This window comes from Canis lupus, chromosome 1 (genome assembly GCF_048164855.1).
Source record: "Canis lupus baileyi chromosome 1, mCanLup2.hap1, whole genome shotgun sequence".
Classification (NCBI taxonomy): domain Eukaryota; kingdom Metazoa; phylum Chordata; class Mammalia; order Carnivora; family Canidae; genus Canis; species Canis lupus.
The window spans coordinates 61,734,755-61,754,358 of record NC_132838.1 but is presented as its reverse complement, the minus strand read 5'-3'; the positions used below and the strand labels follow the sequence as shown (position 1 = coordinate 61,754,358).

The 19,604-nt window shown below is 34.5% G+C and overlaps 1 protein-coding gene across 5 annotated transcripts in view; it reads left to right on the top strand.

Moving 5' to 3' along the window:
- The window catches only part of TBC1D32 (TBC1 domain family member 32), a 211,736-nt gene that overhangs the window by 20,960 nt on the left and 171,172 nt on the right, over positions 1 to 19,604 (top strand). For 3 of the 5 annotated variants that reach the window (XR_012033870.1, XM_072832067.1, XM_072832079.1), the window contains exons 5-11: positions 4,948 to 5,016; positions 7,443 to 7,568; positions 10,654 to 10,732; positions 10,831 to 10,934; positions 11,027 to 11,088; positions 11,672 to 11,816; positions 14,297 to 14,356. Coding sequence is in view for 4 of the 5 variants with exons in the window: in XM_072832067.1 (XP_072688168.1) it covers positions 4,948 to 5,016; positions 7,443 to 7,568; positions 10,654 to 10,732; positions 10,831 to 10,934; positions 11,027 to 11,088; positions 11,672 to 11,816; positions 14,297 to 14,356 (645 nt within the window). In the remaining variant the exon portion in view is untranslated. Of the gene's footprint in view, positions 1 to 4,479; positions 4,603 to 4,947; positions 5,017 to 7,442; positions 7,569 to 10,653; positions 10,733 to 10,830; positions 10,935 to 11,026; positions 11,089 to 11,671; positions 11,817 to 14,296; positions 14,357 to 19,604 lie in introns of those variants that run through there. The other 2 variants (XM_072832085.1, XM_072832057.1) reach the window with 2 other exon arrangements.

Genomic DNA, 19,604 nt, shown 5'->3' with positions numbered 1-19,604 from the left:
GTGTGAATCCTACCTGATATTTTTAATGAAACATTTCATCTAATTAATGCTAACGTGAGGACATAGCTGTAACAGATGCCAAATACCAAAAAGGGATTTGGGGAGTTTGGGTGAAATGTGAAAAAGTCACACATACTGATCATAGTTGAGACTGCACTTTTGAGGGAAATATGTTTGGAAGTTGTTAAAGCAGAACTTAAAATTTGCTTTGCTCAGGAGAGATTGTGCTAAGTTTAGAATTTTACAAGTCAGGTTTATTTTCTACCCTTGATCTTAGCCAAAAGGCTGAGAGCGATTGAGGTTTATTTTTTGATGTGATGGGGAGGAAATGGGAAAGACTGAATTTCTTTCACCTTGTGGACCTTAATATTTCCTGTTGGATATACTCTTTAGAAGAAGCTGGGTTACAGAGATTTTAGTTTAGTTTTATTCAGTAGGTTTATGGAACTGCTTCAGATCAAAGAAGGCCTGGAAAAACATACTGTAGGACTCTGGGTACTTACAGGATTATACTTTATTTATTTGATGAACCATCCATTTACATTGAAATTGAACAATAAGAGGAAAAAAATGGAGCATTGTTCCTTGTTTTAAAAAGTCCAAGTATTCAGACCGAAAACATTTTAGATTTTCACTCAATTCTATTTCTTGGTATTTCTCCTTGGAATGTGCTCAGAAATTATTTGCTTAACTTATCCTTTAACATAAGTAAATATGTTTTAAAAACTTCCTTTAGAAGTATCTACCTATATTGATATCACCAGCAGATTTGTCTTGTGTTACTTTACAAATAAAGTTGGCAGATACTACTCCCCTCAGGAATTTTCAATCTAAGAAATATCTAGAACGGTTGAAAAATCGTAACAAATATGTATTACACGGAAAACACTATCTACTTTTTCCAATTAAAGAAGTTATTAGTTGGTTGCTATGGAAATTTATGTCAGTCCACTGATGCACAGTAACACACAAAAAGACCTTAAAAAAAATAGGTAGCCTTTGGGGAAGGCATTAGGTTCATTCTGATGTCTACTGTAACAAAAAATTTTCATTGCTTGAATAACATTTTTAAAGATAGTATATACTATGTTTAAGAAGATACTGAATATAATTAATAATTAAATGATAAATAATTAAAGGGTAGTAGATTAATGAGGCTACTCCAATCAGATACCTATTAAAAACTATGCTTTTTTAAAAAAATTAATTTATTTATTTTAGAGAGAAAGAGCACATGAACACAAGTGGGAGGGGCAGATGGAGAGGGAGCCCAGCCGACTGCGGCTCAGTGTCACAACCCTGAGATCATAAACTGAGCCTAACCCAAGATTTGGACACCCCCAGGCTATGCTTTTCTAATATGCATTTTAATCTGGGAGAACAGGCAAATATGAATTTGAGGAATTTCAACTCTTTGGTTGTCTATTTACCTAACATATATGTACTGGGTATATACTATGTGTAATAGTTTATGATAAGCACTGCCAAAGTGAAAAGATTAATCAGGTATATATTCTTCAAGGAGCTTACTTGAGATTGTGAAGATGTTATGTACATAAATAACAGAGTTGTAAGGTAGAAATAATGCATCCTGGGAAATCTAAAGAAGAGTCTTTATAACTAAGAATATCAAAGAGCTATAGAGGAAAGTATTTCAAACAAGGAATAAAGCAGCGAGGAATGTGGCCTATTGGGTAACCTGAATAGTTTGTTTATGTGAAGGGTTAGAACAAAGAGTTGGTGGGGAGTAAATTGGAAGGGTAGGTTAAGGCCAAATTATGGGGCAGAGATTAGACCTTAGTTATTGTTCCTAGCTATAAAATTTTAGTGCCTGGTACATTAATTACATAATAGGTATCTGAAAGACAGTATGATGCCAAATAAATATATGAGAAATAAATTAATGCATTTAAAAGCTAAATTGGATTGTTTTGCAAGAAAAGAGCAATCATTTTAGGTTTCTGAACAGAAAAAGTGTGTTGAGGAGTTTTAACTGATAATTGTGTACAGAGGGCAGGAGCACGTGAGAAAGCAGTCGTAGGGAGAGAACTTAGAAGGCTATTTTAATAGTTGAAGTAAGAAGAAAGCCTGAACAAGGAGGCTTTGTAGGAATAAAAAGAGACTAATGTGAGAATTATTACAGAGGTATGACATTAAACTTGAGTATTGAAGTGTTTTGGGGTGAGTAGAGCAGAGTGGAATAGGGTCAGAAGTCTAGCAGTGGTTTCAAGCTGAGGTGGTAGGAAGACCATGGTGTCATAAGCCATGCTTGGGATTAGGGAGGAAGGTTAGGCGTGGAGAAGAATATGGGGAGGTCCTTTTTTTTTTTTTTTTTTAAAAGATTTTGAATATCAGATACCAGTAAGGTATTCCAGTGGTGTAACAAGTGGTTTCAAATGCAGGATTCACTTGGTAGAAAGGTTAGGACCACCAAAATAGGTGAGACCTTAGGAAATACATTTTCAGAGGGCCAGGAGAGACTAAAGGATGGATCAGAAAAGAAGGTACCAAACCACAGTGCACTGGGTAGGAACTTAAGACGGGGATGAATTTCAAGGTGGAAGTGATGGTTAACTAGCTGTAATGAAGGATAGAGAGAAGTCAGTCCTGAAGACTAAGAAAAGATCTTTGAATTTGATTAAGAGTTTACCAGGATAATATTGGGGGGGAGGGAAGGGGAGGTAAGTTGAAGGATCATCATGTTGATTAGCCTTAATCATTTTTGTGAAATAAAAGGTAAAACCATTTTTAGAGAGTAAGAGTTGCTTGCCTAGAGTATTGCACACGAGATTAGAAAACAAAGGCTTTTGTCACAGTGAATGTTTAAGTAAATGAATGTTGTTAAAAGTTATGTAATACTTTTTTTTTTTTTTTGCGGGGGCAGATCATTTTAATCATCTCATGGTACTTAGAAATCCAAATGTGTTCAATGCAAAACAACCTAAACAGCAACAGTACATATAAAGCTCACATTAAGGATAGCAATTTACTGGGGTACCTGGGTGGCTCAGTCAGTTAAGCATCCGATTCTTTTTTTTTTTTTTTTTTTAGCATTCAATTTTTTTTTTTTTTAGCATCCGATTCTTTTTTTTTTTAAATAAATTTATTTTTTATTGGTGTTCAATTTGCCAACATATAGAATAACACCCAGTGCTCATCCCTTCAAGTTTTTTTGACGGGTGCTTTGACATCATATTAGTTGCTTCACCAAATATGAACTTGCTGTAGTTGAGAATGTTCAAACAATGTCTGGCTCCCCATTTATCAGAGTTGTTATAGAGTATGCCTCAGTATTGGAAAAGAGGCTGGATTAGAATGGAATCTATAGAAATCAATGAATTACATCTTTAAATTGCTTGATTTTGAATAGCTAGTTGGTAGGTAGAGTCAGTTATTTTATATTTTCTCATAAAAAATTTCCTGAGAAACAGGAAATTTACTTCAAACTTAAAGATTTTATAACAACAAAGCAAAAGGCTTTGTAATTTTCCCCATTTAATTCTTACCCATTTAATCCTTCCCAGTGACACTGGGAGGTAGATGTGAAAACTGAGGATGAGGTTAAAGACTCCAGGGCCACATAACTAGTTAAGATTGACTCGGGGATTGAAACTTTATCTATCCAATTAAGATTCATGTCCTTGACATTATGCTTATTTTTTAGTAAGTTGGATGGCAAGACATTTTAGACCTAGATAAGATCTGGTAAATGTCATGATAGCAGCAGAAGGATCAGAAGAAATCAAGTTTATAAGAGAGGCAAAAGGGCCAGGCTAAAGGGGGGAGAAAAAGCTTGTCTAGCAATGGTGCCTTGGTTTAAGGTTTCAGCAGTGAAGTATGGGGTAGTTGGAGTTAAAATATGTGGAACTTGAGGATTCTCATATGTGACTTACTGATGTTGGGTATAGGACATAAGGGAAAGTAAAAACCAAGATTGACTCCTATTTTTGATCTAAGTAAACAATCTGGATGTGGAGTAGTGTCATTTAGGAGGATGAGGAAGTTTGAGGGAGGAGCAGGTTTGGAATAAAATCAAGAATTCTGTCTTGGACATATTAAGTTTGAGATGCCTACTAGACATCCAAATGGAAATGTTGAAAGGATAATTATATATAACTTTGGAGATGAAGTGGCTGATGGAGATTTGAGTCATCATGATGTACTTAAAGAACTAGATGAGAACACCTCAGGAAAGAGTATAGGTAATAAAGATGTGGATGGGAATCTTAGTTCTGATAGCTGGGTGACTTGGAGCAGTTATTTAACCTCAGTTTTCATATTTCCATATTTCAGCCCTTGTGAATAAAGATCATATAGGGGTTGTTACATAAAAGGAATAAATGACAGCTATTGTTTTAATGGAAGTTTTATTTTTAGATGATTATTTTAGATATTAGTCATATTTAAATTGCCTTTAGCAAGAAAAAGACCCTTTCCTTTTCCAAAGTAGCTTATGGTGTGCTATAAACTTTTTTCTAGATGGAAGCTTTCATCTCGAGAGTTTTTCACCAAAAAGGAGGCATGGAGAAAGACTAAGGAAAAGTACAGAAAAGAAAAAGGGACACAAATGTTCAAGCAGCATCATAGCCATGCCTAACTAGGGTACCATTAGTGCTTTCTTGTTTTATCTTACTGTTTCAGCTCACATTTCTGGGTATAAAACATCTTGGCTTTACATCTTTTGAATCTTACAGTGTACTACACATTGCAGTTGCTCAGCAAATAATAATCATTTTCATATACATGAAGTATGCTGTTCTCCTGAGACATTCAGCTCCCATATAAATGCCTTGGGAAACAAATTCTAAGTTTTCTGCCAAATCAGAATAGATTGCTCCCTTTTCTTGCTCCGAATGCATTTTGCGCTTGGAATTATATTAAAAAATAATTTATAGCAGTACTTCTAAAAAAGTCTTCTAAATGAATGTTCTGTCAATTGTGTTACAGAGTTACAAATTTTGTCAAGGAAAATTACAATTGATTTTAGACCAGTTGGATCCCGGGCAACCTAAAGAGGTAAGTTTAGAGGATAGCTGTCAAGTTCAGTCACGTGCATATATTTATAATATATTAGGTTCTCATCAGTAGCAGCTGACTGTTTCTCTTGAAGATCGGCCTTTATTATCGTGGTGCTCCTAGACTGGCATCCCTGCTAGACTTTCCAGTCTTGAAAGGTCACAGAGTAAGGGAGGCTGTCAGAGCATTCTGTCAGAGCATTCTCCTGGTTTGTAGGAGAAAATTTTTATGTCTAGTTTCAGTTTTGAAGGGATAAAGTTTTTTTTTTAATTTTTATTTATTTATTTTTTAAAAAATTTTTATTTATTTATGATAGTCACACAGAGAGAGAAAGAGAGGCAGAGACATAGACAGAGGGAGAAGCAGGCTCCATGCACCGGGAGCCCGACGTGGGATTCGATCCCGGGTCTCTAGGATCGCGCCCTGGGCCAAAGGCAGGCGCCAGACCGCTGCGCCACCCAGGGATCCCTTTTTTTTTTTTTTTAAGATTTTATTTATTTATTCATGAAAGACAAGAGAGAGAGACAGAGACCTAGGCAGAGGGAGAAGCAGGGTCCCAGCAGGAGACTGATGCAGGACTCGATCCCAGGACCCCGGGATCACGACCTGAGCCAAAGGCAGACGCTCAACCACTGAGCCACCCAGGTGCCCCTGAAGGGATAAAGTTATAAACAGTTGTCCCCCATACTGTTCTTTCACTGTTGCTTTAGTGATTTCCTTGAAGAAATACGATCTTCATTTAATGTTCTTTCTGCTTCTGGAAAATGTGAGCAACTTCGACATGTGTGTTTGTTTATTAGGAAAAGATTTTAAAGAAGCACTTCTATTGAATCATGCCTGTTTATATTTTAAGATTATGTAAATTACTGATTATCAAGTTCTTATTTCATTAAGTGAGTCTGAAATAGAAAATAGGATTTTAAGTACCTAAGACTTTGTGCCTATTTTGCCAATTAGTTTCAGTTTTTGAAATGATTTTTGACTTTTCATTTTAAACTAAATGAATAGTTATGATTCACTCCCACAGGTTTGTTTTTATCAAAGAATAACTTTTAGCATTTCACATTCTGATTTATTTTCTAGGTTCTTAGTAAATATTTCAAAAGATATTAGAAATGGGACTTGACTTTTATATGATGACAATCTTACTGTCTTCAGTTTAGGTGGATGACTTGGAAATCTATACTTGCTCAGAAACCTACATTCTTTTTTTTTTTTTGTTAAGATTTTATTTATTTATTCATGAGAGACAGAGAGAGAGGCAGAGACAAAAGCAGAGGGAGAAGCAGGCTCCATGCAGGGAGCCTGATGTGGGACTCGATCCTGGGACTCCAGGATCATGCTCTGGGCCAAAGGCAGGTGCTCAAGCACTGAGCCACACAGGCGTCCCAGAAACCTAAATTCTTAATGGGATTTGTCTTAAAAATTAACTGAGAAGGAGAAATTACTTAATGTTTCTGAAATCTCTCCATAGTCCCCCAGTCCCTATCACAAATATAGTTATATTTAGAAGTTCTTTCATATGAATATATAGACACTTTCAAGTGCATGTGTATTCTTTTTCACCTGAAACTTGATACCCTGATTTAGAAGGTCTCATTTCCTAAGGTCTTATATTCTCCTGTGTCTCCTCTCCTCTCCTGTCCCCCACCTCTTGCCCTTTTTAAACCACTAGGTTTCAGTTATTTCAACTGGAGAAACAACCAGATTTTGAGAAACAGGTTGGAATCAGTGTTATTACTCACTAGTCAGAGAGTGGTGGGGGAGAAGCCTTGTTGCATTCATGATTGGAATAGAGCTATTTTTCACTGTCTTTGGGTCATACTATTTTAAGTGAATTCTGATTCGATCTTGCAAAGAATGATTAAGAAGTAAGCTTTCTGTGAAAATAAAGACATTCAATTTTTCATCGCACTGTTAACTTTTTCTACTTCCGTGATTAGGTCAGAAAATATGGTGTAACATCAAAAAGTAGTCCAAATTAATTATTTTGTTAGAATTGTTCCTATATTCTGGAATGGGAATCCTTCACCAGGCTATTTTAAAAATTAAGGCTCTCAAACTATAGGACCACCTATAGGTGCTTGCTTAAATAGGAAAGATGTGTGGGACAAAGCCATTGGAAAACTTTGCCCAGTGATTTGGATTTGGCCACCATCCTCCTTCCTCTTTCACTTAGACATGTGATCTAGAATCTCCAACAGTGAGGTTTTAGTTTTTGCTTTATGTAAAATAACAACGTATTTTTTTCTGGATAACATTTAGTTTAAAAAAATGAGTTCTCAAAAATTGTTTTATAAAAGGACTTCTGATTTTTGTCAGTTGGCTCTTTAGAGCAATCATCTAGACTGTTTTCATTGTTTAATATTTGGGGTATTTTTGATATTCTAGTGGCTGAGTATTAATAAACATTTTTTAAATTATAGGTGAGATATGAAGCCTTGCAAACCTTATGTTCAGCTCCGCCATCTGATGTTTTGAACTGTGAAAATTGGACTACACTCTGTGAAAAATTGACAATGTCTCTTTCAGATCCTGATCCTGTGTTTAGTGTAAGGAAAATGCTTAAAGAAATAGATTTTTTTAAAAAAATTTTTTTCCCACCATTCTATAAGAAACTGAATGATTTTCTTTAATAGTAGCTCTAATATTCGTGGAATTTCAATCCTAGCTTTTGACTTGTGAAGATTTTCTTTAAAGGTATTAACTTGTTATTTCATGGTTAGATTCCCAGTGTCACACTTCACTGCCAAATAAGAGTAGACTGTTACATTGTACCTTGTTTTATCTTGTAAAGGGATATCCAAGTATTTGTGTCTTGTTTTTGAATTGAAAAATATTTTAAAAGACTATTTAAAGCATTTTAGAAGAATTCATGATATATGAAAATTTGAACTTAAAATGATTAGAATTTATTCTAACTGAATCATAAGCATTTTCTTAAAGTTTTTTTTTTTTTTTTTAATTTATTTATTCATAGAGACACAGCTAGAGAGAGAGGCAGAGACACAGGCAGAGGGAGAAGCAGGCACCATGCAGGGAGCCCGATGTGGGGACTCGATCCCGGGTCTCCAGGATCACGCCCTGGGCTGCAGGCAGCGCTAAACCGCTGCCCAGCATTTTCTTTATATGTATTTAAGTATTTATTTAGAGATTGTTTAATTGCTTAAAAAGAGAAGAAAACTAAAGCTAAGTTTAGAAGATAATTGGGATGAATCATGAAGCAAATGTAGAAAATTCCAAAAATTACGAAGTAAGTAGAGAAATGATTGTAAAAAATGATTCTCCTATAACTTCTCTGGAATACTATTACATGAGTAAGATTATATTAAAAAGTATATTGATCACTGATATTGGCAATATCACTGATGTGAATTAAAAATCCATAAATTAAAAATAGTTTTAAAAAATCCTATTATATCCTATATTCATATTTAAATGAAAATCTAGGTTTAGAGTGTCTTTTTCTTTATTGATGTGTCAATGAAGAAAAATTTGGCAGTAAAATTGTTACAGTGTTTTGTACAGAATTTAAGATATTAATACTACAGTTAAATTTTGCTATCTGTTCAGCAAATATGTATTGATTACTAACAATGTGTAGCATTCTAGTTTAGATTTTGGAAACAAACTGAGCAAGACAGAAGTCTTTGCCTTTGTAGAACTTACATTCTAGTAGAAAAAAATATTAATACATTAAAAAAATTAAATACATTTATTGTTAAAAATGACATTCTTCCATCAATGAAGATATAATTATACTGGTAAACAGAAGTGGTTTGGAAACAAGTGGTTTATTGCTTTTATAAGGGAGGAAAATGTGTTCAATTACCTAATACCTGGTATGCACTTCAACCTTACACCAGAAGATTATGCAGACCTCTGTAAAAACTCAATAATCCAAGAACTTCAGAAGGGAAAAAGATATTTCAGGATTACTTTTAACATTTCAAGGCTTTCTAAAAGGGAACACAACTGTAAATTTCTCTTTATTTTTTTCTTAACAAAGACAGAATAAGTGGTCAGGTAGGTTTCCTTTCATTATTTAAAAAATTATGCAATAACTTTATAAATAGTAAATATCCTAATATAAGTCAATATTAGGTCAATATAAGTGGCTTTGTTGAGCCATTATAGATTATTCAGCAAGAGTATTGTCAATGCTTAATAAAATTGGAAGAAGTTGTTGTAGAGGGGAAATGGTAATAGAACCAATCATTTTGGAGTAGAAAACAAAGTGTGGCATTCTTTTCATTTTGAATTTATGCATGATCCAAATTCTTGAGGTTGATTCTGTTTCTTCATTTCCTACTCTGAAGGACTCTTGCATGTAACTGAGTGAAGCATATAGTATTTGAAAAGTGTGACAGATACCAATTGCTGCAACTATAAAAATTAACTTTCCAAAATATTTAATTAGTTTTTTTTTTTTTTAATTTTTATTTATGATAGTCACAGAGAGAGAGAGAGAGAGAGAGAGAGGCAGAGACATAGGCAGAGGGAGAAGCAGGCTCCATGCACCGGGAGCCCGACATGGGATTTGATCCCGGGTCTCCAGGATCGTGCCCTGGGCCAAAGGCAGGCGCCAAACCGCTGCACCACCCAGGGATCCCTCCAAAATATTTAATATACTGTGTTCAGTAGGAATTCCTTTGGGTTATTAGAAATTTTTAGTTATTTTTGTGTAACCATTTTTTCTAAGAAAATTATGCTAACATTTGATATAGGCAAGATTAATTCCCCCCGACCACTCCCTCATCCCCCACCCTGTCTTGCCCAGAATAAAACACTTGAGGAAATCTTAGGTTTTTCTTTAATGAGATGTTAAATTTCACTGTTAGGATTAATTTCATCACAATATTAGAGTTGGTATAATTAAAATGATAGCTACCATTTGTAAGTATCTACTAGGGCCAACGATTTTTCTAGCTACGTCTATTAACATTTAATTCATTTACCTTGTGATAGTTTCTATTTTAGATTTTAATCATGTAAATTTGGAAAATGTGTTAAATGATATTTTTCTTGGGAATAGGCAAAATATTAGTCCTGAATGTCAAATTACTGAAACTACCCTTGTAAGCAATTTAAAAAAACAGTGAATGCTGGATTTGGAAAGGAATGGAGTATATTTTTTTTTGTTTTTGTTTTTTTTAAAGATTTTATTTATTTATTTATTCATTCATTCATTCATTCATTCATGAGCGACAGAGAGAGAGAGAGAGAGAGAGAGGGGGGCAGAGACACAGGCAGAGGGAGAAGCAGGCTCCATGCAGGGAGCTGGATGTGGGACTTGATCCTGGGTCCCCAGAATCAGGCCCTGGGCTGAAGGCAGTGCTAAATGGCTGAGCCACCCAGGCTGTTTTTTTTTTAACCATATAGGACTCCTACTTTTCTCTTAATATCTTCATATTGTAGCTTACTCATCAAACCTCACTCTTTCCCCGCCCATGTGGTTTTGGTCAATTTTACTTTTTATTGCTCAATACAAGATTGTTCTCTTATTTATAAGTACATCCCCCCTCATGTTTCTGAATGGTTTATTTTGTTTATTTTCTAAGTTTTTCACTATGTGAAATTTTTTTTTAATCTCTATCTTTGTAAGAATCTCTGATGCAAATCTTTTCATTTCCGTAGGACCGGATTTTAAAATTCTATGCACAGACATTTACTCTTTCACCATTACATATGACTAAGGAAATTTATACAAGCTTAGGTATGTTTATTAAATTTTTTTGTGCTTAAGAAAACAGATAGGAAACTACTTCTCAGAAAATATTGTAAATAATTAATATTTTTAATTTTTCTTTTCAGCTAAATATTTGAAGTTATACTTTCTTTCTAGAGAAAATCATATTCCTACTCTTTCAACTGGTATAGATATAAGTAATCCTAATGTGATCTGCTTACTTAAAAAGGTATTCACTTGCTATATGCTTTTTAAAAAAATTTAAATAGTTCTATATTTAAGAATCCTGATTTTTGAGACCTGTTACACACTGCTTTTCAGGTTCGTCTTCTAAATGAATATCAGAAAGAGGCTCCATCTTTCTGGATTCGTCATCCAGAAAAGTAAGTTTCCTAATTTATGCAAATATGAAATATAGGGGTGTTGCTGTCCTATGTACATCACAAGGAAAAAGAATAAAGACAGTCTTAATTGACTTGTGTGATGGGGAAGGAATTAAGTTTACTTAGCTTTTCATATTTGTGCTTAGCTATATGAATGGCTCAATGCAAATATCATTTTATACCCTTTATTTATCACAACAAAGCAAAATGAGGTTGTTGTAGTCTTGCCTCCAGTTCTTTTATTATTGGTCTTTGCTAGTTTGGGTAAGTTCCTTAAGTGTTCTTTAAACTTTTTCTTTCAGTTCTAAAATTTTTTAATAAGGTTGTACGTGCAATTATAAGTCTAAAACAGAAAGTTAAGTTTGTAGAGCTAGTGGTGAAGTAGAAAGAACATGAATTTTTTAAAAAGCAGGAAAAAAAATGGGTGTGAATCCCATTTCTACCATTTGCTTGAAACATAAAAAAAGTTGTTTCTAAAAATTTTTATTTTATTATTTTATAAATATAAATTATATCACTGATGCTGTTGTATGTGTGATAGCATTTGTTTTTTTCTAAAACTGTTTTGTTCCCAAACTTTAAGGTATATGGAAGAAATTGTGGAGAATACCTTGTCCTTATTATCAGTTAAACATGACCAGAGCCATCTTGTCTCACAAAAGAATTTGGATCCGATTTACTTTTTTGCATTGGTTGATACCAAGGCTGTGTGGTTCAAAAAGTGGATGGTAAGGAAAAATGGAATGTTTTCATACTTTTCAGTGCATTGCTGTATTGTTTCAAAAAATAGCTAAAATTCCAGTTTTTACTGTGTGCTAAGGGTTCTAATCATTTCTACACGTTAGTCCTTTAAATCTTGTGACAGTCTATGAGATAGATGGTATTAGTACCCCATTTACTGACGTGTCAGTTTTGTTTACCTCGTAAGCGACAGAGTTAGAATGGGATTTTAAATGATAATTCATTTGAATCCATTAAGCTGAATGACCTACCCAAAATCTAGTCTTTTTTAGTTTAAAAGCTTCAAATTTTTAAGGTACGTACAGTTGAACATGAATTCAATTTTCATTTTTTTCCTCAGACTTAGGAGGTCTGTCTGAAAATATCCTTCCATTTGCTTCCTCCTGAACCTGCAGTTTGGAAAATGTTTAATGCCTAAATGCTGGTGATTTCCAGTGGACCTCATTACTGTTCTGGAACTGAAACTAATTTAGGAGTTAAGAGAGACCCTTAGGCTGTCACCTCCCTCATCTGCTGTGGAATAAGAGTGGTCTGTGTGATAGTAGCTGCAGCACTGTTGGCTTATTATTCTCACATCTTTGTTCCTCTAAACTGGTCTGCCAGGCATTATGTATTTGTTGCTGTGGAGAAGGGAGGAGGGTGGGGCCATGACTGGCCACGCAGAGCAGCAACATGTGTATTTATTGCTTGATAGAGTTTGGACATTACCTCATTGATGGCTTATTTTTATTTTTATTTTTGTTTTGCCTTTTGTTATCTAAGCTGTATAATAATGCCCAATTAACCAAAACACAGTTAGGTCTAGGGCTTAGCCCTTACTGACCTCTATTGTATACCTTTGATAAGTGTTTGCTCAATTTAATTAACTTGAACCCTTTGTTTCTTACATCTGATACTTTCTTCTTAATTTTTAGTTATCAAATTGTACCTTTATTGTAGAAAACATGCAAAATATGTAATAGCACAAATTAAATTTCTACAACAGAGGCAAAACTATCAAGATTTTGGTTTATGTAGGTACATTATATACACTTTTATTGGTTTTGCTCTTTAACAAATCCTATTCTGTTTATAGTTTTTTCACTTAACATTTTTTATTGTCAGTACTTGATTCTCAAGAGTATGCAGCAGATAACAGAAAACTAACCAATAGAAAATTCTTAAAAAAAAATCAACTCCTGAGTGTTAATGAAAATTCATCACATTATCCTATTCTCCTTTAAGTCAGAGGTTAGCCGACTTTCTGCCAGCTGGTAAATTTTTGGTTTTATGGGCTGTACTGTCTCTTTTAAAAAAAATTTTAAAAATATTATTTATTTATTTATTCATAGAGACAGAGAGAGAGGGGGGCAGAGACACAGGCTGAGGGAGAAAAAGGCTCCACTCAGGGAGCCCAACATGGGACTTGATCCCTGGTCTCCAGGATCACATCCCGGGCTGAAGGTGGCGCTAAACCGCTGCACTACCGGGGCTGCCCTGTACTGTCTTTGTACCTACTCAATTCTGTTGTAACCCAAAAGCATCCATAGACAATATATAACTGAATGTATGTAACTATTACCATATAACTTTATATACCAGGTCAGGTGACAGCTGAACTTGGCCTGAGGGATGTAGTATAGTGATTGGTCTAAGACATGCCCTATGAGGATTTCTTTTTAGAACATGGTCAAAAGTTGAATTGTTGGTTAACATTTCTCTTTTAAAGTTGAAAAAAGGATTGCTAATTTTTGAAAACATTCTAAAACAAAAGGGTTAAAACACAAAGGGGTTTTTATTAACGCTCAGTTAACTGCTACCCCATTTAATTAACTCTATTTCCCAGAATTCTGATAGTTATTACCAAGTTTAATACTGTTTAATAATTTGTGTTACATAAAATGAAGAAACTACATTGAAAACAAGTGATATCTAATATAATTTAGTAATATTTATGTATAATCTCCCCTTTGTGCAGTGCATAAAAAGCATGTTTTAATCCTACTATATTCAGCTCTAAGGAGGGAATTATTTTTGGCACTTTGAATCACTTAAAATATATGATTGACAGAAAATGATTAAGATACTGTTCATTAGAATATTTCATGCTGGGCAAACTTCTGCATATGTAGACAGCAGAGTGTCCTCCTCATTGTGAGGGTTGTGATCTCCCTGCCTCCACTTTTTTATCTTTCCTTCAGATATGTTTGTTGATAATGGTTTTAAAATAACTTAGCACAGAAACTGGTTGCAATTGAGGGAAAGAATATTTTTCTACTGTTAATAAATGATCCATAGTTTTTTCGTATCATTTGCATTCTTGTGATTGCTATGCTCATAATCCATTGTACATAGAAAAACCTGTTTTGTACTGATTACAATAATTTAAAACTTGGTAATTTATGTTATTGGAAATGATGCAGGAAAAATAGACTTTGAATGGGATGGCTTGAATATTAAATTAAATATCGTTTTCTCCTAATTTTAGCATGCATATTATAGCAGAACTGCAGTACTAAGACTTCTAGAAAAGAAATATAAATCTCTGGTAAGTCTGTTTCTGTCCTTATGTTGAGAAATAATATCACAAAATACGATGTAAAAAGTTGAATGTGCAAAGTTGAATGATGATTATCTTGGTTGATGATACAATCCCCTTTTTATGTGATTTTTTAAAACTTCCATTCTGTGAGACATAAAAGGATAAAAATAGAAATTTAAATTATAGTCAGGATAACAATTAGGAAATCCATAATTACATAGTAAATTAGGATGCTAACAAGCTAGTTTGAGATAGGCCCTATTTTAAGTATTGTAACTGAATTCAGGTCAGGTGTTTATAGGAGAGTTGGTTTTATAAAATATACCCATGCTTTTGACTGAAAGTTGTATGAAAAACTCAGAATGATAAATGCATTTACAAAAATTAATTCAAGTTATACACGATATAAACTAATACTGTAAAATATATTAGCATAATTTTCTGCATTTATTGCTATTAGCAGAATAGTGTGTAAAGGCATCGAAAGAAATTGAAAAGAAATTGTCTAATAACAATTGACAAACGACGTGAGATTTTTAAAAATATTTTTAAAAGTTCTAATATGACTTTGAAATGATAAATATGATTTATGTAGTTAGAATCTTGAGTTTAAAAGGAGAAGGGAAATATTCCTAGAGTAACGAACTTCTAAGTGAGTGCAGTAGAACATAAAATGGAAGAATAATATATTTTTTTGTGTTTGAGAATCGAGAGCATTGAGTTTCAGGAAGGAAAAGAGAGGGATATTGAAGAATAGAGTGGGAATTTCTTAGTAGATGTAGTAAGTATTTGGGGTGCCTGGGTGGCTCAGCCAGTTAATCAACTAATTCTTGGTTTCAGCTCAGGTCATGATCTCAGGGTTGTAAGATTCTGAGATGGAGCCTGAGTTGGGCACCAAACTCAGTGGGGAATCTGCTGGAGATTCTCTCTCCCTCTGCCCCTCCCTTTACTTACATGGGTCCACGTGTGTTCCCTCTCTCTTTCTCTGTCTCTCAAGTAAATGTATTTTTAAAAAACCTAATGTTTAAAATTTTTATGACATGAAGTCCTTCCACATCTCATTTCTCTCCCATTCCTATTTGAAATGAAGATTTAGGCCATATGAACATAGATTGATCTTGTCAGAATACAGAAAGTAGGAGGAAAAATCCTGATGACTCACCCTCCCATGGTTTGTCATGCATATAACTCACTATTGCTATTACAGGGGCCCAGGTGGAAGTATTGCAGATGTTTCTGATAGATTAACTTTTTAAATAAGGAACACATTTTTAATAATTATATCATAATCAGTGTTTAGTTTGAAAAACAGTTACTTTCTTATAAACAACTTTTATATTTTACAACTGGATCAGATATTTCCTGTGCATAATGGGCCAGACTTGCGTGAGGTTTCAACTTAAACCTCATTTTCTCTTAAAGAGCTTTCCTAAACTTAAAAATATCAAAAGATTTGTGTATGTGTGTTTGTGTATGTATAAATTTAAAGTAATCTTGGCCCAACTTTTGAAAAGAAAGATTGAGGAAAATGGATACAAACTCTGTTCCCCCCACTTTTCAGATTGAAGATCAGATTTTGTGCATGGACAGTGGAAACTTTAAAACCATTGCATGCATTTGTCTTTTGCTTTGTAACTGTTCCTTGCATAAGGACTTTAATCATAGCAGTGTGTTTGGCAGGATGACCTGCTAAAGCATTTCCTATAGCTTCTCCTGCATACTTTCTGATAGCACTTTTCTGCTGTCAGTTTTTAAGAGCTGAGAAAGTTGAGAGCTTTATTTCCATTGCATCATTAAGTCATGAACTAGTTGAAAGGCATTTTGGCTATTAGCATAAATATTTAACCTTTTATTTTTAACAACTTCATTCTTTGCCCAATCTACCCTTAAGGGAATGGTTTCTGAAATAGCTTTATGTAGTGTATTTTCTCTTTCTCTTGCCTTCTCAAAGTCATTTAAAAAAATACTGACAACTAGAGTTTAAATTCTCTCTTGGTTTTTCACATACCCTATTTTTAAAGTTTTCTCCCCTGCCTTTCCTCTATCTTAGGGGTTAGCAATTAAATATACTGGCTGATATGTGTTTGATAGGGCAGGAGAATAAATATCAAATAAAATCCTGAATTTTACAGCAAATTTCTGTTTTCTTGGGGTTGAGGAAAATCATTCTTTAACCTTCAGTTTGATTCTTTAGACTGTGGTTTAAATTTTTCTATTATACTTTTGCTTCCTGCCCCAGTTTAAAGGGGATATCATATGTGATTTTTCCTCTCCTGAGTGTGTCCCTTTTCCTGTGATTGTTATCCTTTTCTAAATAAAAGGTAGCAATATTTAAGAAGCAAAGGAGAGGAGGAAGGAATAGAAGTGAGTGGTGAAGATAAAGCTGGTTGGGGATGGGTGCAAGGAAAATGGGTTTCTGAAGGTTTGAATGGAAGTGAAATAGTCTTTCAAAGAAACCATCTTGAGATAATGTTTTGAATTCTCACTTAGAGAAGCTGACTATTCTTTGTTCTTTTGTCTCTTAATTTAGAGCTTCTGTTAAGCATTATTTTGTTATGTCAGAAGTTCCCCATAATGGTAATTGTTCTAAGTCATTTTTGGTTATCTTGCTTACCAATTAACTGTGTGTGTAAGCACTAGGATTGTAAGAATAAATTCATCCAGGAAGTAGAATTTCTATCAGGAAGAGGTTGCAGCTTAGATTTAGAAAAACTCATGACAAATATCAAATGTATCACTATACTTTTGGGCAAAAATATGAGCTTCTGAATGATGTCTCAGGTTTTGACCATGCAGAAGCTAGGGATCAGTGACATGAACTGACTAATCGGAGTAGCCTTGTGGAATTTTTGTAGGGGTTGCAAGGCAGTTTGACTAGTTGCTTTTACGTGAATTTGTTGCTAATAGCCAAGAATCTCAGGGCTGACTAGGATTTGATTGACTAGATTAGACACTTCTTAGACTGCGCTTCCTAATGCTATTTATGGAGCTCTCCTTTATATATTCAGTAGATGCAAGATAAACCAAAATAAAACAGGAGTTGAGACTGTACAGATAACAAAAGCAAAATAAACACAGAAGAATAAGCTGATTAATAGCAAAAATGCTTACCAAATAGTGCCCCTCCAAAACAAAAGGCTACTTTCTGTAAAGACTTATTTTATTACAAATCTTAATATACTAAAATTAATTTAGCAGTGAATAGTCAATGAAGCAGGTCCAAGCTCAGATCACGGAGACCAACTTATGGTGGCAGATCTGAAGGACCATCAGAGTTTGGGACTCAGGGAGGCCTAGTGAACGCTCTTCTTTGAGGATCCTATAGAATACTACCAAGTGGGAGTCTTCAGGGTCATCTTTATGGAAGCACTAGACTTGTCCAGGATTAAGACCACTGTTGAATATGTGAAACAACATATAAAGCTGAATTTATTGCTTAAGGTAGCCAAAGCAGATTTTTAATCTTACAGGGTTTTAGGGAAGCTTAGAACTCAGAAACTGGTGGGGCTTCAGAGGCAAGAGTGGGTTCATATCAATTGTGGAAGGATGGCAACTCAGGTGAGATTCTTGCTGACTGGCTTTTACAAATATATTTCCTGGAGTGTGTCTATTCTTGGCTTATTTTCAGAAGCACGGAGCTAACACTGGTGGTTGGCTTTCAGGAATATATTGTTGAGATCCATTGACATATATTGATTTACAGGGTTTTAAACTTGTTATTCCAGATACCTGTGATTGTGGTTATGTAGATTTGTCATCGATTTATTAAGTAAATTTAAATCTGGTTATGACCTTTATTATTTATAAAACAATCACTCTTTAATGAGGATTGTGTGGAATTTTTTTATTCTTAATGAGCAGGTGTTCTCCTGGAAAAGAGAAGTGGTGTGGTTAAGGTTGTGGCAGAAAAATATGTCAGGGGAGTGGAATAGGATGTTTAAAGGCTTAGCGATTGTAAAACACAAAGCATGTTTAGAAACTACATATTTTATGACTCGACACAGGAAATTTCCTGAGAATCAGTTCTCTGAATGCTAATACTAAGTAGATGGGATGGTGTTTTCTGAAAATTACTTGGATACTTTAAATTGGGACTATGACAGTTGGCCTGCTTATAATAAAAATAGGCCTATTTAAGGGAAATATTCAGTCCTTTTCCTTTTATAACTAAAAATGTTCAGTTTGTTGTAAATGTCAGTTCCAAGTATGTTTCAGATTTAACTGTGTTGGTTTAGTGAGATTTTGAGTGAATTTACTTTTGATGAATTGGATATTTGGTCATGTGTTGAATTGGCTTTTGGTGACCGATTTTTACATGGGTTGATCTGTTTCTCTGTGTTTGTGCATATGTGTATGGCTGTGGATGGGGGTATCTAAGAGGAATAACACATATATAATATGTCGAATTTAGGAGATAGGCTTTTATTCTAGAGATACGGTGAGTCACTGATTAGTGGCCATATTTGGGCTTTGGAAAATTTAGAAAATGGCTTAAAGGTGCTAGGTGGAGATAGGGGAGAAGTGTTGAAGCAAAAATATGAAGAGTATTTCAAGTAATCCAAGCAAAAGGTGATGGAAGCATTAATTTAGGCTGTGACAGCATGAATTGGGATAAATATATGGACTGAGGAGTACCTTTATTTTTAGAATATAGGGTGTAGAAGACTTGGTTTTTTAAATGGGGGATGTATGAGGACTTAATTGAGTGATTAATGTAATTCATCGAGATAAGTAACACAGTAGGAGGAAAATAGGAAGAAGTTGGGAAGGGTAATAACTTTAGATTTGGTAGGTTTGGTCTTAGAAGTTTGAGATCAAGATTTTCAAGAGGCAGTTTCATATTGATCTGGATCTCTAAAGTTTAATTTAGATAAGATCTATAGATATGGGAGGATATCCTGAAAACCACCCCTCAAATTTGATGATTTGCAGGGAGAAAGAGGAGAGTTGACAGAAAAAAGTATCCAAGAAGCTTATGTGGAATGTCCTCCAGGGAAGCTCATTAAAGACTCTGTCCCTTCTCCTTTTTTAATTGGGGATTGATCATGTAGGTATCTTCTGCGTAGCACATACCAGAATTTCAGACTCCCAGAAGGAAAGCAGGCGTTCGGTATAAACCACCTTGTTTGTATACATTACTTAGGTACACTGAGCCCTTCGTATCAGTTCTTGGAATTTCCCCTTGAAATAAGCTCCCAGTTGGTAGTCAGTGTCCAACCTTGTAAGCAGGCCTTTGTTATGATGTGCCTGCCAT